Source organism: Podarcis cretensis (assembly GCF_951804945.1).
Source record: "Podarcis cretensis genome assembly, chromosome: 4".
NCBI lineage: Eukaryota > Metazoa > Chordata > Lepidosauria > Squamata > Lacertidae > Podarcis > Podarcis cretensis.
Genome location: NC_137173.1, coordinates 2,480,965 through 2,508,896, shown reverse-complemented (window position 1 = coordinate 2,508,896; position 27,932 = coordinate 2,480,965). Strand labels below are relative to the sequence as shown.

The following is a 27,932-nucleotide window of genomic DNA, read 5'->3' as shown; positions in this document are numbered from 1 at the left end:
GAAGCCAGAAAGGCACACGAAAGCTGAGATGCTGGACCTGGTGATCTTGGAGCAGTTCCTGGCTGTCCTTCCACTGGAGATGGAGAGCTGGGTGAGGGAATGCGGAGCGGAGACCAGTTCCCAGGCGGTGGCCCTGGCCGAAGGTTTCCTCCTGAGTCAGGCAGAGGAGAGAGAGCAGGTGAGAGAGACTTTCCTCTGGATACTCCCAAGGGGCTCCAAACAGGACAGAAAACATCCCATAATGGTCTGCTGGTGGCCCATGCTTTTTCTGCAAGGCATCCATGGAATGAGATCTCACACCCTTCAAGTCTTTGTCATTCTCTTTCTAGTATTTCTCCCCATTCTCTGTTTTGAATCCTTGTTTCTTTTTCAGGGAAAGGATCTCTTTGCAGAAATGGAACTGGATTCCTGTGAGGCAGAGAGGCCTCCGCTGAACACCAGAGAGAGGCCACTGGGTAAGGAGGGAGGTGGTTTTTCTCTCTCCATTTGGTCATATTCCTTTGGCTTTGAACAGGATGGATTTGAATCATTTGTTTTTACAGAAAATCTCATTCTTGCTGGTATAATCTTAATATTTACAACCAGATGAAGGTTTCATTTTTAGAATAATAAATTTTCGGAGTGGTTTTTACAGTTTTATCAAAGATTACTGATTTGGTTAGAAATACATAGATAATTATGGAATTATTGTCAGGATCTCTAAGATAACTTTTCTGCTGTACTTTATTGGAAGGAGAAAAATAAATAAATAATCATTTCCTTAATAACAATTTAAATATTTTATTTAACTAAAACAATAACGTTACAGCATATGTATCCATGTTTCTTAACTGACGTACAGTAGTTAGAGATTTTATTGTTTGGACAGTGCCAGTTGAGCCCTGGGAAGAAGGGCCTGGAACCCGTGAACTCTTATTAGTTGACTGGCAAGCACTTCAAGGTCTCACCATGAACTTACAGATCCCGGTTACCACCCAAAGGTCCCAAGATTTGGGGAGTATTCTGGTCACAAGGTTGCACTTTCATTTTTACTGCTTCACACTTAGCTACTTCAGCAGATCTATTCTACTCCAAACCATCTATTCATTGAACTTCTTGGAATTTAGCATTTAAGAGTAAAGGGTTGATTCTGTGTATATAAATTTGCAAAGGGAGAATGGGATTAAGGTTTTCTCCTCAACTCTGTATGTTTATTTTATAGCATTTTCCTGTGAAGAAAAGGCATGATTTCTTTGCGGACACAAATTCACTCTTTTAAGAACTGCAAAAACAAACATCTGTGATAATATCTTCATGTTAGAAAAACTGCCCCAAATATTCTTACAGAAACCTCTGGAATTGCATGACATTGTGAATGGATTAATGGAATTCATTTACCAAAAAATTTAGACATTGTATATAAAGGCTCATGCTACATAATTAAAAACAAATCCTTATTTCCTTATGAATAGCCTTTGAACTATAATGTTACTTAAATAGAAAACTATCAATAGAAAGATTTTTCCTCCAAAAGCAATTTATTTTTAAAAATCAGATTTAAATTTTTAAAAATCCAAATTACATTTTTAAAAACCCTGTTTATTTTATATATTTTTGAATCATTGCTTTTCTAATCCACCATGGTTTTGAAACTCATCTGTGGGTTCTTTTCATCTTTTATTGGGGGAGATAGTGGGACCAAGATCCCAGAGGTGGGGAGATATATTTTTCACAACTAACATCTGAAATGCACCCAAACATCCAAATGCACTCAGCAGGCCAGACTGTCTCAAAGGCCCCTCTGTAGTTTGAGATGCACTGATTCACCTGTGAGAGAAGCAGGCACCTCCCCCTTACCTTTTTCCCTCTTGCAGGTGACACAGTGATACTGGCTAGACCTCTTCATCCATCTCTGAATGGGGACAGAATGGAAGCAGCGGCTGTGGATCAGGTCAGGGGAAGCAGCCTTGTGGGGACAGAGGCCAAGGGGTGGAGCAATGTCCTAGCTCAAGGAGTGGTGGTGAACAACAGTGTTGTCTCATAGGAGAACATTTCCCTTTTTCTTTTAGGGTCCAGTGTGCTTTGAAGATGTTGCTGTTTGTTTCACCGACGAAGAGTGGGAGTTGCTGGATCCTGACCAGAGAGCGCTGCATAAGGACGTCATGGAGGAGAATCGTGGGATCGTGGCCTCTCTTGGTAAGGCCCATGTGGGATCATAATATCTGTTTTTAAATTCAAAACAGCTCTCTATGATGAACCTCATATATTTTCACAGAATTCAACAGTGCCCCTTACAACACCTGGGATTTTAATATTCCCACCATTAACCTTGAACAGTAAATTACTGTTTTTTCTGTGGATGTTCTTCCTCTGGTTGCAGATTCTTAAACAAGTATCGTTCTGGTCTGAACTCCCCAGACCCTTTTGACTGCAAACTTCAGAGTCATTAGGGAAGTTGAAGGAGCTTCTGTCTAAAGTAGGCTTTCTATTTTTGTTTTTCCTTCTATAAGCTTTTGGTTGACAAAATAGAAGACTGACAAATCTGGAAATGGCAGATTGTTCTGTGTTTATGTATTTTTCTTTGTGTGTTTTTGTATTCCTTTTTATGCACAATAATAAAAGAATAGTAAAAATAGTATGTATATATAAAAAAGAAGAGTAACAAAAATGCAAAACAGAAAGAAATTTAGAAAACCATTAGAAGGGGTTGAAGGAAGTCTAAGGCTGTCAAAGCCAAATATTTATTATGTGGTATTGGAGCTGTAATGTTGGAAAATATGTGCAACTAATATGTGAAATTAATTTTTTTTTAAATAATATTTATTTAATTTTCCAATAAGAACATACAAATACAAAAAACAACTACAATAAAAACAAACACAAACAAAAAACAACAAGTATAATTTCAAAACTTATTTTCTCAACCTTATTTCCCCGACTTCCTCATACCTCACCGTTTTGTATTCTAGTTTCATTATCCCATCAGCAACTCCATTCCCTTATTTCCCAAAAGTTTCTTACTAATTCCATTCCTTTTCTTACTCTAATGTCTCTGAAAACCAATATTTTTAAGTCCATGTCAATCTAGCATTCTTTAATCTTATAATATTTGTTAAGATAGTCCTTAAATTTCTTCCAATCTTCTTCCACTGTCTCTTTCTCCTGGTCTCGGATTCTGCCCGTCATCTCTGCAAGTCCCATGTAGTCTGTCATCTTCATCTGCCATTCTTCCAGAGTGGGTAGATCTGATGTCTTCCAATACTTTGCGATAAGGATCCTTGCTGCTGTTGTGGCATACAAAAACAAAGTTCTGTCCTTCTTTAACACCACATGGCTGACCATACCCAGGAGAAAGGCTTCTGGTTTCTTCAGAAAAGTGTATTTAAACATCTTTTTCATTTCATTATATATCATTTCCCAGAAAGCCTTAATCCTTGGGCATGTCCACCAGAGGTGAAAGAATGAGCCTTCATTTTCTTTACACTTCCAACATTTGTTATCTGACAAGTGGTAAATTTTTGCAAGCTTGACTGGGGTCATGTACCACCTATATATCATTTTCATAATATTTTCTCTCAAGGCGTTACACGCCGTAAATTTCATGCCGGTGGTCCACCACCTTTCCCAGTCAGCAAACATAATGTTATGACCAATATCTTGCGCCCACTTAATCATAGCTGATTTAACTGTTTCATCCTGCGTATTCCATTTCAGCAGCAAGTTATACATTTTTGATAAATTTTTAGTATTGGATTCTAACAATTCTGTTTCCAGTTTCGATTTCTCCACCTGGAAGCCAATTTTCTTATCCATCTTATAAACCTCCATTATTTGGTAATAGTGGAGCCAATCTCTCACTTCATCCTTTAATTTCTCAAAACTCTGCAATTTGAAGTTACTACCCTCCTGTTCTAAAATTTCCCAATATTTCGGCCATATACACTCCATATTGAGTTTTTGCACAGCTTTTGCCTCCATTGGTGAAAGCCACCTTGGAGTTTTGCTCTCCAGTAGGTCTTTATATCTGATCCAAACATTGTACAATGCTTTCCTGACAATATGATTTTTAAAACCTTTATGAACCTTAACTTTGTCATACCACAAGTATGCATGCCACCCAGAAACATTATTGAAGCCTTCCAAATCTAAAATGTCTGTGTTCTTAAGGAGCAGCCGATCCTTCAACCAGCAGAAAGCTGCTGATTCATAGTAAAGTTTCAAATCTGGCAGGGCAAATCCCCCCCTTTCCTTTGCATCAGTTAAGATCTTAAATTTTATTCTGGGCTTTTTGCCCTGCCAGATAAATTTAGAAATATCTCGCTGCCATCCCTTAAAACACTCCATCTTATCAACAATTTGCAATGTTTGAAACAAAAATAACATTCTAGGCAATACATTCATCTTAATAGCTGCTATTCGACCAGACAAAGAAAGCTTCAAGTTCGACCAAATTTCTAAATCTTTTTTCACTTGGTTCCAACATTTCTCATAATTGTCTTTAAATAAGTTCATATTTTTAGCTGTCATATTAAACCCCAAATATTTTATACTCTTAACCACTGTTAAACCTGTTTCATTCTGAAACCTCTCCTTCTCTCTTACTGTTAGGTTTTTCTCTAATACCTTAGTCTTTAATTTATTTAATTTAAATCCTGCCACTTGACCAAACTCTTGAATTAATTCCAAAACCCTTTTCGTACTGGATTCCGGCTCTTGCAATGTAAGTACCAAATCATCTGCAAATGCTCTCAATTTATATCGTCTCGCTCCGACCTGAACCCCTTTAACCAGCTGGTCCTTTCTTATCATGTTCAGCAAAACCTCCAGGACCGAAATAAAAAGTAGTGGGGAAATTGGGCACCCCTGACGTGTCCCTTTTTCTATCTTAAGTTCTTCTGTAATAATATTATTTACAATTAGCTTTGCTTTTTGTTCAGAATAAATTGTGCCTATACCGTTTTCAAAACCTTGGCCTACCCCCATCCCATGGAGATTCTTCTTCATAAAGGTCCAAGAAATATTGTCAAAGGCTTTCTCCGCGTCCACAAATATCAAAACAGCTTTTGTATTTATATTGACTTCTAACATTTCCAAAATATCTATTATGTTCCTTACATTATCTGATAGATGTCTTCTCGGGAGGAAGCCCGATTGATCCCTATGAATCTCCCCCATCAAAACTTTTTTCAATCTCTTAGCTAAAATGTCAGCAAAAATTTTGTAATCCACATTTAATAAAGAGATTGGACGGTAGTTCTTAAGTTGGGTCTTTTCAGTCTCTGTCTTCGGTATAAGCGTGATATAAGCCTCTTTCCACGTATCAGGTGCTTCTTTCCCCTCAAAGATTTCATTACAGACTTCCTTCAAAGGTTGTATTAGCCATTCTTTTAAAGCCTTGTAATATTTGGAAGTCAGTCCATCAGGTCCCGGAGATTTGCCCAGTTTCATGTTTTGAATGGCATCTTCTATTTCTTGTTCAGTTATTTTCTGATTCAGAAGCATTTTGTCTTGACATGAAATTTCCTTCATCCCATTTTTCTTCAAGAATTGTTCTATATCAATCTCTTTTTCTGGCCCTTGTGCATATAATTGTTTAAAGTATCTCTGGAAGCAGCTTCTAATTTCAGTTGGATTGTTAATGTTCTTTCCATCCACATCTAAATTTGTCACTGTATTTAGTTTTTGTCTCTTCTTCAATTGCCAAGCCAAAAATTTCCCGCATTTATCAGCAGATTCAAACGTTTTCTGTCTCATTTGTTTAATTTTCCATTCTGTTTCTTGGTTCATCAGTTCCATATATTGCATTTGGTATAATTTAATTTCTCTCAAGATCTCCTGAGACTTTGGTTTTGATCTCAATTTCTTTTCTCCTTCTTTAATATTTTCTAATATCTTATCCTTTTTCTCGTTTTGGCTTTTCTTCTTTATTGCATTTTGTTGTATCAAGAAACCTCTCATAACCGCTTTGCTTGCGTCCCAGATTACTCTTTTTTCCACATTAGATCTCATGTTAATTTCAAAATAGTCTCTTAGTGTTTTTTGGGCCTTTTTACAAAATTCTTTGTCTCTGAATAATGAGTCATTCATCCTCCATCTGAAAGTGCCAGCTGTTGTTTGGTTCATCTCCATCTTCACGGCGTTATGGTCGGAGCAAGTCTTTGGGCAGATTTCCACTTTTTTTATCTTTGATGCCAGTCCTCTAGTAACCCATATTTGGTCAATTCTAGTCCAGGTCATTTTGGCTTCAGAAAAGAAGGTTCCTTCTCTTTCAAGAGGATTTTTTAATCTCCAAATATCGACTAAGTCCATATTGTCAGTCATTTCAAAAAATGTTTTTGGTAGCCTTCCGTCTTTAGAAATTACTTGTCTTTGCTTTGTCCATGTTTGTAGAGACAACTCCATTCATATCTCCCATCAAAATTATATTTGAATCCATGTAGTCCAACAAAATCTCATGCAACTTTTTAAAAAATTCAGATTTGCCTTCATTTGGTGCGTAGATTCCTAGAATCAAAAATTTCTGGCCTTGTACTTGGATTTCAATTGCCAGATATCTTCCTTGTTCATCTTTAAATATTTGTTTCGGCATCAATCTATCCTTTGCATATATAACCACTCCTCTTTTTTTCACTCTGTCAGATGAAATAAATTCATGTCCTAGTTTTTTATTGATAAGTAGTTTTCTATGTGTTCTTGTCACATGTGTCTCTTGCAGGCAAATCAAGTCCAATTGTTGTTTCTGTAGAATATGAAAAACGTTCTTCCTCTTCCGAGGAATATTGAGTCCATTACAGTTCCAGCTCAATAGTCGCAGGGCCATGATGGGATTATTTACTTACTCCTCCTACTGCTCCCAATTGTTGCTCTTCTTCTGTTGGTGGCTGTAGTCCAAACGATAAATTTGCCAAGTCCAATATTCCTTTTCCTGGTATTGTTGGCTCTTCTCCAAGTTCTGCTTCCTTCACTAAGTCTTCTTCGTGATCTCTCAAGAATTTGTCTTTGTCACTCAGTGTCCTTAGTCTAACCTTCTTTCCTCTGTATTTGAAACATAGGCCTTGGGGGAATTCCCACCTAAAGAAGATTCTGCTTTTTTTCAGTAGTACAACAAGATCTTTGTAGTCCTCTCTTGCATCTAGAATAGGCTTTGGGATATCTTTGAAGATCTCCACGAAAGAATCCTCAATTTGCAGTGTATTTTGATAGTGCAAATTTAAAATTTTATCTCTTTCCTCCTTTGATCCCAAAGTAATCAAGCAGTCTCTTGGCTTGTTCTTTTTTTGTCTTATTCCAAGTCTGAATGCACTCACAATCTTAACTTCCTCCCCCTGCAGGCCTTCTTGCCAAAAGTCATAGAATTCTTTTATAATAAAGTCCACCAAGTTGTCCTGTTCACTTTCTGGGACAAATCTTAATCTTAAGTTACGATCCCTCCTTTGAAGATCTATCATAGCAAAGGATAAATCATAGTCCGCCAGTTTCTTTACAACCGGTGGTATTTTTCCCTGAATTTCGGTTGCAACCTCCTTTGCCTCCTCAGCAATCTTTCGGGTAGTAGCTGATTCCTCTAGGAGTTTCCCAATATTCTGAGCATTAGCAGTAACTTGAGTTCCCAATTCTTTTAGGCTAGAAGTATTCAGATCAAGTTTTTTTGAGATCTCAGCTACTTGTTTACTTGTATCAGTCCCTTGTTTTGTTAAAAATTCCAGAGATTCGTTTATTTTTCCAAGAGCTTTCGTCAAAGCATCTTCTGCAGACATGGCTTTAGGTTTTGTTTGTGAGGCCGCAGCTGCTCCTATCAATGAGGCCCTTCTTGGCTGTGTAGTGCTGTAAGTTTTGCCGGATCTGAGGTTTTTCTCCTGAGCCTGATCTATCTTTCCTTTACCATCTGCCATGCCACTATCAGCCAGGCCAAGGTCAGTCCCACACTCCTAGATTTGTTTTTACTAGTAAATTTTCAGTGGCTCAGCTTCTAGTTGCTTAGTTGTTTCTCACAATGTAACAAAGTCGTAATGGTACCCGCCGAGCCTCCTTGTTTACAGGCTTCTCCACCTGTAATTTTTAAGGGTCCCCGCTTCGCCGTAGTGGCAGGACCCGAACCCGCGGAGCACACTTCTCCCGGAGCTCTGGGAAAAGTCCACCATTAATTGCTGGCGCTGACCGGAAGTCTAATATGTGCAATTAATAAAAATAATATATATATATTAAATCATATATCACAGGTTCCCCTAAGGATGCCAGTTGAACCCCGTGAATAAATGCACCCAACCCCTTAGTAAACCCATCCATCTAAACCACTTGCGTTATGCCTCTATTACCAATGTTAACAACTATTCCTCATTAATTTCTCCCTGAGACTCTAATCCATTTCTCTTCATTGCAGATGGCGAGCGACTGGAAATCAAGAACAAGGGTGACCATGACAAAATGGAGAAGCCGTATCAATATCTTGAATGTGGAAAAAGTTCCCATTCTACTTCCCATCAAAGAAATGCCATTAGGAAGAAACCATATCAGTGCTTGGAATGTGAAAAGAGCTTCAGTACAAGCTCCTCTCTGAGTTCCCATCAGAGAATTCATACAGGGGAGAAACCCTATCAGTGTGTGGAATGTGGAAAGAGCTTCAGTCAGAGCTCCAATCTCACTATGCATCAGAGAATTCACACAGGGGAGAAACCCTATCAGTGTGTGGAATGTGGAAAGAGCTTCAGTCAGAGCGCCGGTCTCACTTCCCATCAGAGAATTCATACAGGGGAGAAACCCTATCAGTGTGTGGAATGTGGAAAGAGCTTCAGTCAGAGCGCCGGTCTCACTTCCCATTGGATAATTCATACAGGGGAGAAACCCTATCAGTGTGTGGAATGTGGAAAGAGCTTCATGAAGAGCTCCTCTCTCACTTCCCATCAGAGAATTCATACAGGAGAGAAACCCTATAACTGTGAGGAATGTGGAAAGAGCTTCAGTAGAAGATCTCATCTCTCTTCTCATCAAAGAATTCATACAGGAGAGAAACCATTTCAGTGTGTGGAATGTGGAAAAAGCTTCATGAAGAGCTCCTCTCTCACTTCCCATCAAAGAATTCATACAGGAGAGAAACCATTTCAGTGTGTGGAATGCGGAAAGAGCTTCAGTAAGAGCTCCTCTCTCACTTCCCATCAAAGAATTCATATAGGGGAGAAACCCTATCAGTGTGTGGAATGTGGAAAGAGCTTCATGAAGAGCACCTCTCTCACTTCCCATCAAATAATTCATACAGGGGAGAAACCCTATCAGTGTGTGGCATGTGGAAAGAGCTTCAGTCGGAGCGCCAATCTCACTTCCCATCAGAGAATTCATACAGGGGAGAAACCCTATCAGTGTGTGGAATGTGGAAAGAGCTTCAGTCAGAGCTCCAAGCTCACTTCCCATTGGATAATTCATACAGGGGAGAAACCCTATCAGTGTGTGGAATGTGGAAAGAGCTTCAATAAGAGTGCCAATCTCACTTCCCATCAGAGAATTCATACAGGGGAGAAACCCTATCAGTGTGTGGAATGTGGAAAGAGCTTCAGTCAGAGCGCCAGTCTCACTTCCCATCAGAGAATTCATACAGGGGAGAAACCCTATCAATGCTTGGAATGTGGAAAGAGCTTCAGGAAGAGCTCCAATCTCACTTTCCATCAAAGAATCCATACAGGGGAGAAACCCTATCAGTGTGTGGCATGTGGAAAGAGCTTCAGTAAGAGCGCCAATCTCACTTCCCATCAGAGAATTCATACAGGGGAGAAACCCTATCAATGCTTTGAATGTGGAAAGAGCTTCAGTCACAGCCAGTGTCTCACTTCCCATCAAAGAATTCATACAGGGGAGAAACCCTATCAATGCTTGGAATGTGGAAAGAGCTTCAGGAAGAGCTCCAATCTCACTTTCCATCAAAGAATTCATACGAAGAGTGGAAAACCCTTCATTATACAACTTTAAGTGCTAGGGAAACACACACCAGTTTAAACAGGCCTTTGGCTGAATGACATCTAATGCCCTATTTAAATGTGGTGGGGAGTTGGGGGTTACAGGTTTTGGGCTGTGTGTTTTGTGTTTTCATTGTGTGATTTTATGTTGTAACCGTCCTGTGACCTGTGAGTGTAGGGAATGGGAGCCAGCTCTTAGAGTCTGAGGGGTCTTTGCCCCCCAAAAAGATATTTGAGGGGGCCACCCCCCCAGTTCATAGGAACAGCCATTCAAATGGCATGCTTGCACCGCATCCTCTGACTGTTTAACTGAGGCGGGGCTTACTAAACCCCTCCTATATTTTATTCAAGGTTGAAAGCAGGGCTTTCTCAAAAACAAGTTAAGCCCGATAAATCTCTCTTTTTCATTTCTTTTTTTGGGTGCAGTTACAAACTTTGTTGATCAGGGGACTGCTGTGAAAATACTGCATCTCAATTTCAGTAAGGCTTTTGACAAAGTCCTCTGCGACATTTATGTGAGGAAGCTGGTAAAATGTGGGCTGAATGAGGTAACTGTTAGGTGGATTTGACTGACCGAACCCAAATTGTCCTCCTCCATGGTTCCTCCTCATCCTGGGGAAAAGTGACAAGAGGGGTGCTGCAGGGTTCTGTCCTGGGCCCATTGTTGTTCAACGTCTTGATAAGTGACTTGGATGAAGGAACTGAGGGGATGCTCATCCCATTTGCAGATGACACCAAACGGGGAGCGGAGGCCAATGTGGCAGAAGGCAGAATCAGATCAAGGGCAGGAATAGTACCACTTTCTTCTGCCTTGGTCTGGCCCCACCTAGAATACTGTGTTCAATTCTGGACACCACAATTTAAGAATCTCAACTTTTGTTTGCCAGGGGCGGTGGGGGGTTACAGGTTTTGTGTTTTCATATTGTGATTTTATGTTGAAACCATTCTGAGAACTGTGGGTGTAGGTGTCTGGTCATGTGGGATTGCTATGAGGAATTATGAAAAATGAAGCAAGCTACTGTGTCAATGGTGAACGCATCGCTTTGACTGGGTTTGGGTCATTGACTTGATTTCTGATCATTCCCACAAGCCTCTGCATCTCTGCCCCATTTTCTCTATGTCTGTCAGTCACGTGTAAAGCATTCTAACACAGACCAGTTGCTTACCAGGGCTCCTGGGTACATAAAAATAGGGAGGTAGCTTTGATGTAGCTTCTGTTAATCTTTAGGTAGATCTTAGGGCCAGGAACAGAGTTCACATGGATGTGGTAAAATGCCTGTCTTTCCTTTTACTGCTGGGTTTATTACCACCGGGGTTTGTTAATTCCTCCTTGGTTCCTGTTTATTTAGCCTGTATGCATGCTCAAATAGTAAATAGTTCTTTGTAGTTAAGAGGCTTCCTCTGATCTGACTTTGTCCCCACGTGATGATTTTTTGAAATGCTCAGAGGAAATCTGATTGGTTCTTACAAACGCTGTCTTAAAGTTCTTCTGTTATGTCTCCAATCTTTCCTCCTTATACTTAAACTCCTTTAAACTATTATTTACTTTCGACATAATATAACTTTAGTCTTTCACCCTTTTCTGTTACATTTTTGCATACCTTTTTAAACTGTTTCGCTAATGCCCTTACAAACGCTGTGTTAAAGTGCTTTTGTTAATAAAAACGACCTGGGCCAGGAAGTGGAATGCGCACTTTCTCCCAGAGTCTTGCTGGTCAAGCCTCGTGTCTATTGTATTAATCAGGATCCAGTCCGTCCTTTGCCTTCAGAATGCAACAGCAGGGAACAGGAGCCAACTTTTAGAGGATGAGGGGTCTTTGCCCCTTCATAAAATATTTGAGGGGGGCACCCCCCCCCAGTTGTTAGGCATTGCCATTCAAATGGCATGCATGCCCCACATATGCGAGGAGGGGCTTACTAAACCCCTTCTATATTTTATTCAAGTTGGCACCTCAGGTATAGGGCACTATAGAAATTAAATAAATGCATAAATAAAGCAAGACCATCTTGATCGCCTTCATTTGCATATGTTTCGGCTTGTCAATATCATTATTATTATCATCATTTAAAAAAATTATGTGCCCTTTATCTGATTTCTCGGTGTTTCAGAACATAAACATACAAGCTGAAACAAAAAATTCCTTCCAGTAGCACCTTAAAGACCAACAAAGTTAGTTCTAGGTATGAGCTTTCGTGTGCATGCACACTTCTTCAGATACACTGAAACAGAAGTCACCAGACCCTTCTATATAGTGAGAAGGTGGGGAGGGGTATTACTCAGAAGGGTGGTGGGAATGGGTGAATCAAGGGGTGAGAAGGTGAAAAATGGCTTTGTCATGTATAATGAGATAAGAAACCAATGTCTTTGTTCAGACCAGGTCTCTCCATGGTTTTAAGTTTGGTAATAAGTTGCAATTCAGCAGCTTCTCTTTCCAGTCTATTTCTGAAATTCCTTTGTAATAGAACAGCTACTTTGAGATCTTGTATAGAACGTCCTGGGAGATTTAAGTGTTCTCCTACTGGTTTCTCTGTCTTGTGATTTTTTTGTTTTGACTATGGCAGACCAACATGGCTACCTATCTGTAACTGGAACTATACAAGTTGAAAACATGGCTTTCTCAAAAACTCGTCAAGCCAGAGAAATCTCTCTTTTTCTTTTTTCTTTTTGGATGGAGTTAGAAAGTTTGTTGATCAGCGGACTGCTGTGGAAATAGTCGCCCGTGATATTTATGTGAGGAACCTGGTAAAATGTTGGCTGAATGAGGTAACTGTTAGGTGGATTTGACTGACCGAACCCAAAGAGGACTCCTTCATGGTTCCTCCTCATCCTGGGGAAAAGTGACCAGAGGGGTGCTGCAGGGTTCAGTCCTGGGCCCATTATTGTTCAACGTCTTTATAAGTGACTTGGATGAAGGAACTGAGGAGATGCTTATCACATTTGCAGAGGACACCAAACAGCGAGCGGAGGCCAATGTGGCAGAAGGCAGAATCAGTTCAAGGGCAGGAATAGTACCAATTTATTCTGCCTTGGTCAGGCCCCACCTAGAATATTGTGTTCAATTCTGGGCACCACAATTTAAGTATCTTAAATTTTGTTTGCCCGGGGAAATCAAGAAGGTGGGGGAACACAATCCATATTCCTTTTATAACACGAGGCAAATGTTTGTTGAATATATAAATTGTTAAAACTGTTGCAGGAATCCACCCAACACTCACGGGAAAATGTATCGTGGTCTTTTAGAACAGGCACCCCCAAACTGCGCTCCAGATGTTTTGGGACTACAGCTCCCATCATCCCTAGCTAACGGGACCCGTGGTCTGGGATGCTGGGAATTGTAGTCCCAAAACATCTGGAGGGCCGAGTTTGGGGATGCCTGTTTTAGAATAATGAAATGGAACTTTAACACATGACATGCTGAAAGTCTGAAATTCCATCAGGACAAGTTACTTTTTGTTTACTGTTGTAACTATTGCTTTCTGAATATCTTCTGTACCATGAAGATAAAGAAAAATAATGTTTTTTAAAAAGGAGATGGGGAAATCATGTGTACTATTCTATCAATCTGCTTGCATGTGTTGAGTTTTATTTGGAGACTGTAACTCCCAGTAATTTCATTATCTGTATGTGTTTCTGTGTGTTCAGCACACATGATTGCAGGTGAGACTGAATAAAACACTTCATCGGAAAAATTAGAAGCATCTAATGTTCCCTGGACTTTTAATAATAAATAAAAATAATTTTATTATTGATACCCCGCCCTCGCCAGCCAAGGCCGGGCTCAGAGCAGCTTACAAGCAATAATAAAAACAAGATGAATGATAGCAACTTAAAAACAAAATTAAAATACAACATTGAAATATTGAAACATTAAAATATTAAAATGTAGCCTCATCGCAGGAGGAGAAGGAAAGGAAAAAAGAAAGAGAGGGAGGGAGGGAATCAAATTGGCTCCAAGCCAAAGGCCAGGCAGAACAACTCTGTCTTATAGGCCCTGCGGAAAGAAATCAGATCCTGCAGGGCCCTGGTCTCATGAGGCAGAGCGTTCCACCAGACTGGAGTTGAAAAGGCCCTGGCTCTGGTTGAAGCCAATCTAACTTCCTTAGGGCCTGGGACAACTAGGGTGTTGTTATTTATGGACCTTGAGGCTCTCCGTGGGGCATACCAGGAGAGGCGGTCTCATAGGTACGAGGGTCCTAGGCCGTGAAGGGCTTTGAAGGTCAAAAGCAGCACCTTAAATCTGACCCTGTACTCCACCGGGAGCCAGTGCAGCTGGAAAAGCACTGGGTGAATATGCTCCCATGGCAGAGACCCCGTGAGGAGCCTCGCTGCAGCATTCAGCACCCGCTGGAGTTTCTGGGACAGCTTCAAGGGCAGCCCCGCGTAGAGCGAATTACGGTAGTCAAGCCTGGAGATGACCGTCGCATGGATCACTTTTAGGGCAATGCATGGTGCTTTTGTTTGGCACATAAAAATCTGGCTGCTCCCAAAGATTGTCTGTCTGTCTCTGCACCACAACACTGCTTGGGAACGGCTTCTTTCTGATTGGTGCTGGTGCTTGAGGATGATGAAAGGTACTTAACAAAAAAAGGTTGGTTTACAAAGAAATTCCCTAAAGCCACGTTTCTAGGGCTAGGCGGGCCATTGTCCTGGTCCCACTCATCTTATGGTGGACTACAAAGCTCTTAGCAGCTTCTGATCAGATTGCCTTCCCCCATGTATTCCCAACTCAACTGCTTTGAGAAAACTGGCACAGTTACCGGTTCCACATAAAACACCTGTACTTGTGAGAATAATAATAATAATAATAATTTATTATTTATACCCCGCCCATCTGGCTGGGCCTCCCCAGCCACTCTGGGCGGCTTCCAAAAGAATATTAAAATACTATGATACATCAAACATTAAAAGCATCCCTGAACAGGGCTGCCTTCAGATGTCTTCTAAAAGTCTGGTAGTTGTTGTTCTCTTTGACATCTGGTGGGAGGGCGTTCCACAGGGAGGGCACCACTACCGAGAAGGCCCTCTGCCTGGTTCCCTATAACTTGGCTTCTCGCAGTGAGGGAACCGCCAGAAGGCCCTCGGTGCTGGACCTCAGTGTCTGGGTAGAACGATGGGGGTGGAGACGCTCCTTCAGGTATACTGGACCGAGGCCGTTTAGGGCTTTAAAGGTCAGCACCAACACTTTGAATTGTGCTCGGAAACGTACTGGGAGCCAATGTAGGTCTTTCAAGACCGGTGTTATATGGTCTCGGTGGCCGCTCCCTGTCACCAGTCTGGCTGCTGCGTTCTGGATTAGTTGTAGTTTCCGGGTCACCTTCAAAGGTAGCCCCACGTAGAGTGCATTGCAGTAGTCCAAGCGGGAAATAACCAGAGCATGCACCACTCTGGCAAGGCAGTCCGCAGGCAGATAGGGTCTCAGCCTGCGTACCAGATGGAGCTGGTACACAGCTGCCCTGGACACGGATTTAACCTGTGCCTCCATGGACAGCTGTGAGTCCAAAATGACTCCCAGGCTGCGCACCTGGTCCTTCAGGGGCACAGTTACCCCATTCAGGACCAGGGAGTCCTCCACACCTGCCCGCCTCCTGTCCCCCAGAAACAGTACTTCTGTCTTGTCAGGATTCAATCTCAATCTGTTAGCCGCCATCCATCCTCCAACCGCCTCCAGACACTCACACAGGACCTTCACCGCCTTCACTGGTTCTGATTTGAAAGAGAGGTAGAGCTGGGTATCATCCGCATACTGATGAACACCCAGCCCAAACCTCCTGATGATCTCTCCCAGCGGCTGCATGTAGATGTTGAAAAGCATGGGGGAGAGGACAGAACCCTGAGGCACCCCACAAGTGAGAGCCCAGGGGTCTGAACACTCATCCCCCACCACCACTTTCTGAACACAGCCCAGGAGGAAGGAGCGGAACCACTGTAGGACAGTGCCCCCAGCTCCCAGCCCCTCAAGACGGTCCAGAAGGATGTTATGGTTGATGGTATCAAATGAGAGAGATCCAGCAGAACTAGGAAACAGCTCTCACCTTTGTCCCTAGCCCGCCGGAGATCATCAACCAGTGCGACCAAGGCAGTTTCAGTCCCATGATGAGGCCTGAATCCCAACTGGAAGGGATCCAAATGGGAGAAATCAAAGTTTTAGTGTGGCGACACAGGTAGACTTTGGAACTCCCTGCCTGCACTTCTTTTTTATCCCTCTTTTCTTTTTGGTGCCTGCAAAAATAAATAAATGTTTGTTTAGGCAAGCCCATCCGGATATTTAAAATGTGGACATGGATTTTAATCTGATTCTCAGCAAACGGTTCATTTGTAATTATTTCTAAATATTCTAAATAGTTCTGTGTGTAACTTCTTTTACTGATGGAAAAAGGTCTGTATGTGTGTGTGGGGTGTGTGAGAAACCGGGAACCACCTGACCTTGCTATGTCTCTGGAGCTGGAGCTGCAGAATTGGTCCTTTTCCCTGCAAGCTGCTCCTCCACTTTCCGGCCAAGGGAGGGAGATGCTCAGAGTCCAGCCAAGAGCCTCACCCCACAAAGGGATATCTGGGCACTGGCGGAGCCGGGGGGGGGGCAGATCTCCCCCTAAATCCATTAGAAATAATAAGAATCTGAGGTTCTGCCAAGCGAGAGAGGCTGAGCTGGGTGGACTCGGCATTGCAAGGGTTAAAGGGAAGTGAGCTGGCTTCCTAGAGAGGCCAGGAAGCAAGGGGGGGCAGGTCCTCCAGAGCCAAGGCCCCTCCCTCCCCAGTGTTACTTTGTATCTCTCCTGTAAGGGCTGCCTCGCTCTCCCCTCCTGGGATCTGGTGAGTCTCCTCTCTCTCTCTCTGGGATCTGCAGCAGGGGAGGGGGCCTGGGGGGCCTGATCTGCTCCTGCAGGGGGGGGACCCCAAGTCAGGGGGGAGGAGAGGGTCCTGCCAGGGAGGGGCCAGGTCTGCCACGCTCTCCTTCCTGCAGATCAGAGGATCCCTGACTCCCACGAAATCTCCCTTTTTAAAACAAAATAGTCCCTGGGACTTTAACTCTGTGTGACGTCGCTCAGCCTCATTGCACAACGGAGGAAACGTGCAAATGGTTTCCAAAGCTGGACAAGGAGGTGGACTAGCCCCCCCCCCCCCAAAAAAAAAGGTGGGAGAGAAAGGGCAGGAGTAAAGAGAGGGATCCCAGCCCAGAGTCTGGCTGCTGCATTGGGGACCAGTTTCCCAGTGTCTCCCAGGGCAGCTCCCCAAGGAGGCCACTGCAGCAATCCCCTCGCACCCAGAGCAGGGCATCCCAGGACCACATCCTCTCTGTCCCAAAGGGATTGGTGCTGGCAAAGCAGCCGGAAATGGGCGCTGCTACTCACTGAGCCTCCAGGGACCTGGGCATCAATGTCTCTCTGGGTGTTAAGCTATCTAACAGAACACTAATACTAAATTACACACCTAAATTTCAAGGGAGGTGTCTCTGGCCTCATCCACTTGGCCCTCAGGGGTTGGCGAGATACATTCCTGCCCTTGGAGCGAAGAAAAAGGGACCCCACCCCAGGAGCCTGTCTTGAGAGCAGGAGAGAGTCCAAGTGCAAGAAAAGGAGACAGAAGCAGGGGAGTGGGGTGGGGGCCGAGCAACTCCTGAGGACCCCCAGGTAAGGACCCCCACTAGAGCCAAGCATCCATTTTCCACAAGATACAAATGACTCCCTTGTCAGTCAGTTCTGACTTCATGCATTGACTGGAAGGCAGGAGCAACCAGGCTGATTCATCTCCCAGAAATCCCTTCACTTCCCTCCACATTTTGCATTGCAATCTTTCTTCTAGGAGCGCTAGAGGCTGCTTCCTCCTATTCCTCCTCCTCCTCCTCCTCCTCCTCTTCTTCTTCCTCTTCTTCCTCCTCCTCCTCCTCTTCTCCTTTTTAAAAAGGCCCTTTCCCCTTGGCCTAGGGGGTGAGGCCCAGACTCACCCTGCCCTACTGTGTTAAATATGTATTCTGTAGTTGACCTCCTTTGTAAGGTTTTATTTTGATATCTTTAAGAGAGTATTTGTTTTCTGCTATGTTGCTTTGACTATAGACTATAGATTTGACTTTCTTCCAATGGTTTTATTTCTGTTTTATTGATTTTGTGGGATGTGAAACTGCAGTCAAGTACAAGATTCCTACAGTGGACGACACATTAGGGGATGTTTTCTACCACTCAGGAGAAGACTTCCTGTGTCCTCCTGAGCTGGGACAGACTTCCACTCCATGTGACTTGAAGAGGGTGCAGTCTGTTGTACTAGCATGGAGGAGCACACGGCCTCCATCTTCTGATCAGTGTGTCTTCTCCATTTTGTATGTTGCTGTGTGTTTGGAGAAGTGACTCCTTAGTGGGAGTCATTTGGGACTAACTTCTTTATGGAATAGTTCTAGTTGTTATGTAACCTAGGCCTGCCTTCAGGGATGTGTCTGTGAACCTGAATGAATCTGAGTAAACTACTTTTATATTAACGTGAATCAGATTATTGTGCTTATTCATTTAAGACGGATTGCAAGGGATTTTACCAGGAAGGAATCTTTAATAGTAAGACTCAGATGAGTCAGCAACAAGCTGATCGCTGCGTAATCTAAAAAAGGGGTTTTTATGGAACTAGAATATGGAACTTGCTAATGCATGTTAGGAAGGATATCATTCAATAATATATCTTCTTCTAACTCCCCAATTATCCCCACAGATTTAATATGCTGTAAACCGCTTTGAGATTTATTGTTAAAATATAAAGTGTTATAGAAATTTAAATAAATAAAATAGCTCATGGTTTGGGCTGTGGTGCAGTCCAGCCCTGGTTCCCTCCAAGACTCATCCATGCTTGCTCTGGGATCCTTTTTCTTCTGATATTAGACAGCTTTTGTAACTGAACAATGTATTTGCTTTGTAGGATTTGCTAGTGCCTCTCCTTCAGACAGACAGAACTTGGCAGAAGACCAAAGGGTTCCTTCCGATCTCTCAGAGGCTTCCTGAGAGCACAGATGGATGAGCGAGACTCAGCTGGCCCTGAAGAAGGAAGAGGCCATGCCATGCAAACTGGGAGCAGTGGGGCATTCTGGGAAAACTCTGTGCAGAAGATCCTGGGTGAGGAGGACACCCTCCGCTCAGAGGTGCAGAGCCAGCAGTTGAGGCAGTTCTGCTGCCCGGAGGCCAAAGGACCTCGAGAGGTTTGCAGCCGACTCTACCACCTTTGCCACCAGTGGCTGAAGCCAGAAAGGCACACGAAAGCTGAGATGCTGGACCTGGTGATCTTGGAGCAGTTCCTGGCTGTCCTTCCACTGGAGATGGAGAGCTGGGTGAGGGACTGTGGAGCGGAGACCAGTTCCCAGGCGGTGGCCCTGGCCGAAGGTTTCCTCCTGAGTCAGGCAGAGGAGAGAAAGCAGGTGAGAGAGACTTTCCTCTGGATACTACCAAGGGGCTCCAAACAGGACAGAAAACATCCCATCATGCTCTACTGGTGGCTCATTTTTTCCCCCTGGGAAGGCATCCATGGAATGAGATCTGTCACCCTTGAAGCTGTTGGCCCTGACATTCATTTTTTAATCCTTCTCCCCATTCTCTCTCTCTCTTTTTTTATAATCATGTTTTATTAATTTTCCATACAATCATTCCACAATACAATTTCTATTAAACTTTTCAATTTTTGACTTCCTTCGGCTTTTCTGTCAATCATTCGAATTTAGTTTCTTTAAATACACATTTCCAAATTTTTATATTGCCTTTATACCTTCCCCCCTCTTACATTTTACTTTTTTACAATATTTCTTATTTTATCACAGAGCTTCTCTAAATGCCACTAACGTTATTTCATTATCACTTAAACATTCCCAATAATCTGTTAATTTTCCCCAGTCCTCGATGAACTTTTGATCTCGTTGATATCTGATCTTCCCAGTCAGTTTATCAAGTTCTGCATAGTCCATCAGCTTCGTTCTCCATTCCTCCAACCTTGGTAATTGTTCTTGTTTCCATTTCTGAGCCAATAATATTCTTGCCGCTGTTACTGCATATTGAAAGATTTTATGGTCCTTTCTATTCATTTCGTTGCCTACAATTCCTTAGAGAAAAGCCTCTGGTTTCTTAACAAATGTATATTTCAACATTTTTTTCAATTCATTATATATTAACTCCCAGAAGCTTTTCACTTTCTTACATTCCCACCACATATGAAAAAATGTACCATCTGTTTCTTTACATTTCCAACACTTCTTACATGTTTTGTACATTTTTGCAAGTTTTACTGGTGTAATATACCATCTATACATCATTTTCATAATATTTTCCTTTAATGCAGTACATGCAGTAAATTTGATACTTTCATTCCATAGTTTTATCCAATCATTAAATTGTATATTATGTCCCATATCTTTGGCCCATTTTATCATAACTGATTTAACTTCTTCATCTTTTGTATGCCATTCCAACAATATCTTATACATTTTGGATAGGATTTTATATTCACTATTTATTATATCTGTTTGAAATTTAGAGTCCTTCTCTGCATATCCATATTCTTTAAAATCTTTTTTAAACATTTCGTTTATCTGAAAATAATGCAACCAATCGTACACAGATTCTTTCACTTCTTCATATGGTTTCATTTTCCATTTCCCCCCTTCTTTCATAATCAAATTTCCATATGTAATCCAATTCTTTCTCATATTAGTTTTTTTAACAGACATAACCTCTAACGGAGACAACCAGTGTGGAGTTTTTGGTTCGAGTAGGTTTTTATACCTCTCCCATACTTCTGTTAACGATCCTCGGAAAATGTGGTTTTCAAAACTTCTATGGATTTTCTTCTTTCCCACCCATAGATACGCGTGCCATCCAAATCTATTATTATCAAATCCTTCCAAATCTAACAGTTCTGTATTTTCTAGTTTTATCCATTCCTTTAACCAACAGAGACATGAGGCTTCATAGTACAATTTCAAGTCTGGCAGGGCGAAGCCTCCTCTTTCCTTTGCGTCAGTTAGTAACTTAAATTGAATTCTTGGCTTCTTTCCCTGCCAGATATACCTTGAAATAACTCTTTGCCATTCTTTAAATACCCCGGTCCCCTTGATTATTGGAATCGTTTGATACAGAAATAATAATTTTGGTAGCACGCTCATCTTTATCGTTGAAATCCTTCCCCAAAATGACAATTTCATTCGTCCCCACACCTCCAGATCTTTCTTTATCCCATTCCACACTGGTATGCAATTATTCTGATATAAATCTATGTTTTTTGGGGGTTATCCAAATTCCCAAATATTTCACCTTTTTCACCACCTCTATGCCAACTTGTTGCTGTATATTCTCTATCTTATCTTGATCCATATTCTTAACAATTATTTTAGTCTTCTTCTTATTCAGTATAAATCCTGCTATTTGGCCAAATCTTTCTACCTCCGTAAGTATATTTTTCACACTTTCCAATGGCTCTTCCACCGTTATGACCAGATCATCGGCATAGGCTTTCACCTTATATTCATTCCGGCCTACTGTAAGCCCTTTTATTGTCTCATTTTCTCTTAATGATTTTAGAAGAACCTCCAGTACCATGCTGAATAACAATGGTGAGAGTGGACATCCCTGTCGCATACCTTTGGATATCCCTATTTCCTCCGTAATCACGTTATTTACAATTAGTTTCGCTTTTTGCTCAGTGTAGATTGCTTTTATTCCATTGAGAAATCCCTTCCCCACCTCCATATATTCTAGGCTTTTTAACATAAAGTCCCAAGAAATGTTATCAAAGGCCTTTTCTGCATCCACAAATATTAGCACCCCATTCTCTGTTTTGAATCCTTGTTTCTTTTTCAGGGAAAGGATCTCTTTGCAGAAATGGGCCAGATTTCTTCTGAGGCAGAGAGGCCTCCGTTGAACACCAGAGAGAGGCCACTGGGTAAGAAGGGAGGAGGTTTTTCTCCGTTTAGTCTCATTCTGTTCGTTTTCCAACTCGTCTGTGGGTTCTTTTCATCTTTTGTTGGGGGAGATAGTGGGACTAAGAGCCCAGAGGAGGGGAGATATATTTCGGCACAACTAACATCTGAAATGCACCCAAACATCCAAATGCACTCAGCAGGCGAGAATTTCTCAAATGCCCGTCTGTAGTTTAGATGCACTGATTCACATCATAGAATCATAGAGTTGGAATAGACCACAAGGGCCATCGAGTCCAACCCCCTGCCAAGCAGGAAACACCATCAGAGCACTCCTGACATATGGTTGTCAAGCCTCTGCTTAAAGACCTCCAAAGAAGGAGACTCCACCACACTCCTTGGCAGCAAATTCCACTGTCAAACAGCTCTTACTGTCAGGAAGTTCTTCCTAATGTTTAGGTGGAATCTTCTTTCTTGTAGTTTGGATCCATTGCTCCGTGTCCGCTTCTCTGGAGCAGCAGAAAACAACCTTTCTCCCTCCTCTATGTGACATCCTTTTATATATTTGAACATGGCTATCATATCACCCCTTAACCTCTTCTCCAGGCTAAACATGCCCAGCTCCCTTAGCCGTTCCTCATAAGGCATCGTTTCCAGACCTTTGACCATTTTGGTTGCCCTCCTCTGGACACGTTCCAGTTTGTCAGTGTCCTTCTTGAACTGTGGTGCCCAGAACTGGACACAGTACTCCAGGTGAGGTCTGACCAGAGCAGAATACAGTGGCACTATTACTTCCCTTGATCTAGATGCTATACTCCTATTGATGCAGCCCAGAATTGCATTGGCTTTTTTAGCTGCCGCGTCACACTGTTGGCTCATGTCAAGTTTGTGGTCAACCAAGACTCCTAGATCCTTTTCACATGTACTGCTCTCAAGCCAGGTGTCACCCATCTTGTATTTGTGCCTCTCATTTTTTTTGCCCAAGTGCAATACTTTACATTTCTCCCTGTTAAAATTCATCTTGTTTTTTTTGGCCCAGTTCTCTAATCTGTCAAGGTCATTTTGAAGTGTGATCCTGTCCTCTGGGGTGTTAGCCACCCCTCCCAGTTTGGTGTCATCTGCAAATTTTTTATTTTTATTTTTTAGAAATATTTATTAAAGGTTTTTTTTATAAATTACAATACAAATAAAGAAACAAGATAACACATATCATGATATATTTTCTTAACTTCTTTGGACTCCCTCGCATCTCCCACTCCTGCGTTCCTAATTTATGAATATCTAACCAGCAATTTATCACCTTATTTCCATTCTTATTATCTAATTTTCCAATGTTCTGTCTCAAATTTTTGATATCATTTATTCAAACCTTAAAAATTTAAATTTAGCCTAATAATTATCCAAAATTTGTCTTTTCTTGAATTTAACTTATTTTCATATATCACTTCACCTAACTTAATGGTGCCAAGGTATTTATAATCTAGCATCCTTCTTAGCATTCATACAATTTACAATGTTTCTGTAGGTAAGTCTTGAATTTCTTCCAATCTTCTTCCACCGTCTCCTCTCCCAGGTCTCGAATTCTGCCAGTCATCTCGGCCAGTTCCATGTAGTCTATCAGTTGCATCTGCCATTCTTCCAGTTTGGGTAAATCTTGGGTTTTCCAATGCTTGGCGACGAGTATCCTTGCTGCTGTTGTTGCATACATAAAGAATGTTTGGTCCTTCTTTAACACCCTCTGGCCGACAATGCCCAGAAGAAAGGCCTCTGGTTTCTTAGGAAAGGTATACTTAAATACCTTTTTCAGCTCATTATATATCATTTCCCAGAAAGCCTTCACTCTAGGGCAAGTCCACCAGAGGTGAAAGAACGTTCCTTCATTTTCTTTACATTTCCAACATTTGTTATCAGACACATGGTATATTTTTGCAAGTTTGACTGGGGTCATGTACCATCTATATATCATTTTCATAACATTTTCTTTCAAAGCATTACATGCAGTGAAGTTCAGCCCCGTGGTCCACAACCTTTCCCAGTCCTCAAACATGATATTATACCCAATGTCCTGTGCCCACTTTATCATAGCTGATTTGACCGTTTCATCTTGTGTGTTCCATTTTAACAGCAAGTTATACATTCTTGAAAGTACCTTAGTCTTAGGCTCTAACAATTCCGTTTTCAACTTCGATTTTTCCACCTGGAATCCTAACTTTTTGTCAAGTTTAAAAACTTCTTTAATCTGAGCGTAATGTAGCCAATCTCGCACTTTATCTTTCATTTTCTCCAAACTCTGCAATTTCCAATTATCTCCATCTTTTTCTAATATTTCCCAATACTTTGGCCATTCGGCCTCCATATTGAGTCTTTTCCGGGCCTTAGCTTCCAATGGTGAAAGCCACCTCGGAGTTTTATTTTCCAATAAGTCTTTGTATTTTGTCCAGACATTAAACACTGCTTTTCTGACAGTATGGTTCTTGAACGCCTTATGAATCTTAGCCTTGTCATACCATAAATATGCATGCCAACCAAAAGCATTGTTGAAGCCTTCCAAATCCAATACATCTGTGTTTTCGAGAAGCAGCCAGTCTTTTAACCAGCAGAAAGCTGCTGATTCATAATACAGCCTTAAGTCTGGCAGGGCAAAGCCCCCTCTTTCTTTCCTCTTGCCCCTTACCTTTTTCCTCTTGCAGGTGACACAGTGATACTGGCTAGACCTCTTCATCCATCTCTGAATGGGGAAAGAATGGAAGCAGCGGCTGTGGAACCAGATCAGGTCAGGGGAACCTGCCTTGTGGGAACAGAGGTCAAGGGGTGGAAGAATGTCCTAGCTCAAGGAGTGGTGGTGAACAACAGTGTTGTCTCAGAGGAGGACATTTCCCTTCTTCCTTTAGGGTCCAGTGTGCTTTGAAGATGTTGCTGTTTGTTTCACGGATGAGGAATGGGAGTTGCTGGATCCTGACCAGAGAGCTCTGCATAAGGACGTCATGGAGGAGAATCGTGGGATCGTGGCCTCTCTCAGTAAGGCTCCCTGTGGGATCATAATATCTGTTTTTAAATTCAAAATTCCATATGTGACGAACCTCATATATTTTCATAGAACTCAGCAGCGCCCCCTACAACACCAGATATCACAATCCCCCCCCCCCCAAAAAAAAACTTGAACAGTAAATTACTGTTTTTTCTGTGAATGTTCTTCCTCCAGTTGCAGCTTATTAAAGAAGGATCAGCCTGGTCTGAACTCCCCAGACCCTTTTAAGTATAAATGTCAGAGTTGTTAGGGAAGTTGAAGTAGCTTCTGTCAGGTTTTCTGGTTTTTTTTTCCTCCCGTCAGTCTCTGGTTGTCCAAAGAGAAGACTGACATTGGAAATGGAGGGATGCCATGATGGAGGCCAACAAAATCCATTCAAGAGAAGAGCCAGGCTTGTCGAATCACAGGTTCCCCTATAGATGTTGGTTGATCCCCGTTAATTAATGCACCCAACCCTTCAGAAAACCATCCATCTAGCCCACTTGTGTTATTCCTCTAATCCATTTCTCTTCATTGTAGATAGAGATGGACTGGAAATTAAGAACATGGGTGAGCATGAGAAAATCCCCACAATGGAGAAGCTGAATAAATATCTTGAAAATGGAAAAAGTTCCTATTCCACTTGCCATCAAAGAAATCCCATTGGGAAGAAACCATATCCGGGTGTGGAATGCGGAAAGAGCTTCATGAAGAGCTCCTCCCTCACTTTCCATCAGAGAATTCATACAGGGGAGAAACCCTATCAGCGTGTGGAATGTGGAAAGAGCTTAAGTCAGAGCACCAATCTCACTTCACATCAGAGAATTCATACAGGGGAGAAATCCTATCAGTGTGTGGAATGTGGAAAGAGCTTCAGTCAGAGCTCCAGTCTCACTTCCCATCAAAGAATTCATACAGGGGAGAAACCCTATCAGTGTGTGGAATGTGGAAAGAGCTTCAATCACAGTGCCAATCTCACTTCCCATCAGAGAATTCATACAGGGGAGAAACCCTATCAGTGTGGGGAATGCGGAAAGAGCTTCAGTCAGAGCAGCAATCTCACTTCCCATCAGAGAATTCATACACGGGAGAAGCCCTATCAGTGTGTAGAATGTGGTAAAAGCTTCAGTCACAGCCACCATCTCAATTCCCATCAGAGAATTCATACAGGGGAGAAATCCTATCAGTGTGTGGAATGTGGAAAGAGCTTCAGTCAGAGCTCCAGTCTCACTTCCCATCAAAGAATTCATACAGGGGAGAAACCCTATCAGTGTGTGGAATGTGGAAAGAGCTTCAATAAGAGTGCCAATCTCACTTCCCATCAGAGAATTCATACAGGGGAGAAACCCTATCAGTGTGTGGAATGTGGAAAGAGCTTCAGTCAGAGCGCCAGTCTCACTTCCCATCAGAGAATTCATACAGGGGAGAAACCCTATCAGTGTGTGGAATGTGGAAAGAGCTTCAGTCAGAGCGCCGGTCTCACTTCCCATTGGATAATTCATACAGGGGAGAAACCCTATCAGTGTGTGGAATGTGGAAAGAGCTTCATGAAGAGCTCCTCTCTCACTTCCCATCAAAGAATTCATACAGGGGAGAAACCCTATCAGTGTGTGGAATGTGGAAAGAGCTTCAGTCAGAGCGCCCATCTCACTTCCCATCAGAGAATTCATACAGGGGAGAAACCCTATCAGTGTGTGGAATGTGGAAAGAGCTTCAGTCAGAGCGCCGGTCTCACTTCCCATCAAAGAATTCATACGAAGAGTGGAAAACCCTTCATTATACAACTTTCAGTGCTAGGGAAAAACACACCGGTTTAAACAGGCCTTTGGCTGATTGACATCTAATGCCCTTTTTAAATGTGGTGGGGAGTTGGGGGTTACAGGTTTTGGGCTGTGTGTTTTGTGTTTTCATTGTGTGATTTTATGTTGTAACCGTCCTGTGACCTGTGAGTGTAGGGAATGGGAGCCAGCTCTTAGAGTCTGAGGGGTCTTTGCCCCCCAAAAAGATATTTGAGGGGGCCACCCCCCCAGTTCATAGGAACAGCCATTCAAATGGCATGCTTGCACCGCATCCTGTGACTGTTTAACTGAGGCGGGGCTTACTAAACCCCTCCTATATTTTATTCAAGTTGGCACCCCTGCTATAGGGCGCTATAGAAATGAAATAAATATAATAACACCATCTTGATCGCCTTCATCTGCACATGTTCCAGCTTGACAATATCCTTCTTATTATCATCATTTAAAAAAAAATATGTGCCTATCATCTGAGGATTTCATAGTGCTGCACAACATAAACTAAACAGACAGGTTGAAAGTAGGGCTTTCTCAAAAACAAGTTAAGCCCGATAAATCTCTCTTTTTCATTTCTTTTTTTGGGTGCAGTTACAAACTTTGTTGATCAGGGGACTGCTGTGAAAATACTGCATCTCAATTTCAGTAAGGCTTTTGACAAAGTCCTCTGCGACATTTATGTGAGGAAGCTGGTAAAATGTGGGCTGAATGAGGTAACTGTTAGGTGGATTTGACTGACCAAACCCAAATTGTCCTCCTCCATGGTTCCTCCTCATCCTGGGGAAAAGTGACAAGAGGGATGCTGCAGGGTTCTGTCCTGGGCCCATTGTTGTTCAACGTCTTGATAAGTGACTTGGATGAAGGAACTGAGGGGATGCTCATCCCATTTGCAGACGACACCAAACGGGGAGTGGAGGCCAATGTGGCAGAAGGCAGAATCAGATCAAGGGCAGGAATAGTACCACTTTCTTCTGCCTTGGTCTGGCCCCACATAGAATACTGTGTTCAATTCTGGGCACTACAATTTAAGAATCTCAACTTTTGTTTGCCAGGGGCGGTGGGGGGTTACAGGTTTTGTGTTTTCATATTGTGATTTTATGTTGAAACCATTCTGAGAACTGTGGGTGTAGGTGTCTGGTCATGTGGGATTGCTATGAGGAATTATGAAAAATGAAGCAAGCTACTTTGTCAATGGTGAACGCATCGCTTTGACTGGGTTTGGGTCATTGACTTGATTTCTGATCGATCCCACAAGCCTCTGCATCTCTGCCCCATTTTCTCTATGTCTGTCAGTCACGTGTAAAGCATTCTAACACAGACCAGTTGCTTACCA

General features: G+C 42.2%; 3 protein-coding genes across 4 annotated transcripts in view; all 3 read left to right on the top strand.

Moving 5' to 3' along the window:
- LOC307214725 (uncharacterized protein) overlaps positions 1-11,744 on the top strand; it is a 67,289-nt gene extending 55,545 nt beyond the window's left edge. Inside the window, exon 6 of the mRNA XM_079973659.1 lies at positions 8,360-11,744. Coding sequence (XP_079829785.1) covers positions 8,360-9,936 — 1,577 coding nt within the window. The 3' untranslated portion in view covers positions 9,937-11,744. The remainder of the gene's footprint in view (positions 1-8,359) is intronic.
- Positions 371-26,765, top strand: LOC307214878 (uncharacterized protein). Of its 2 annotated transcripts, none has more exons than XM_079973945.1 (3): positions 371-455; positions 24,691-24,817; positions 25,347-26,765. In XM_079973945.1, exons 2-3 carry the CDS (start codon positions 24,784-24,786, stop codon positions 26,621-26,623), a joined length of 1,311 nt encoding a protein of 436 aa, XP_079830071.1. In that variant the 5' UTR covers positions 371-455; positions 24,691-24,783; the 3' UTR covers positions 26,624-26,765. The 2 variants fall into 2 exon arrangements, with proteins under 2 accessions (XP_079830071.1, XP_079830070.1); XM_079973944.1 differs by lacking the exon at positions 371-455 and adding an exon at positions 21,759-21,822 and having other exon boundaries at positions 24,490-24,817.
- Positions 19,241-27,932, top strand: part of LOC307215030 (uncharacterized protein) — a 47,391-nt gene continuing 38,699 nt past the window's right edge. The window contains exon 1 of the mRNA XM_079974182.1: positions 19,241-19,312. The gene's annotated coding sequence lies outside the window, so the exon portion shown is untranslated. The remainder of the gene's footprint in view (positions 19,313-27,932) is intronic.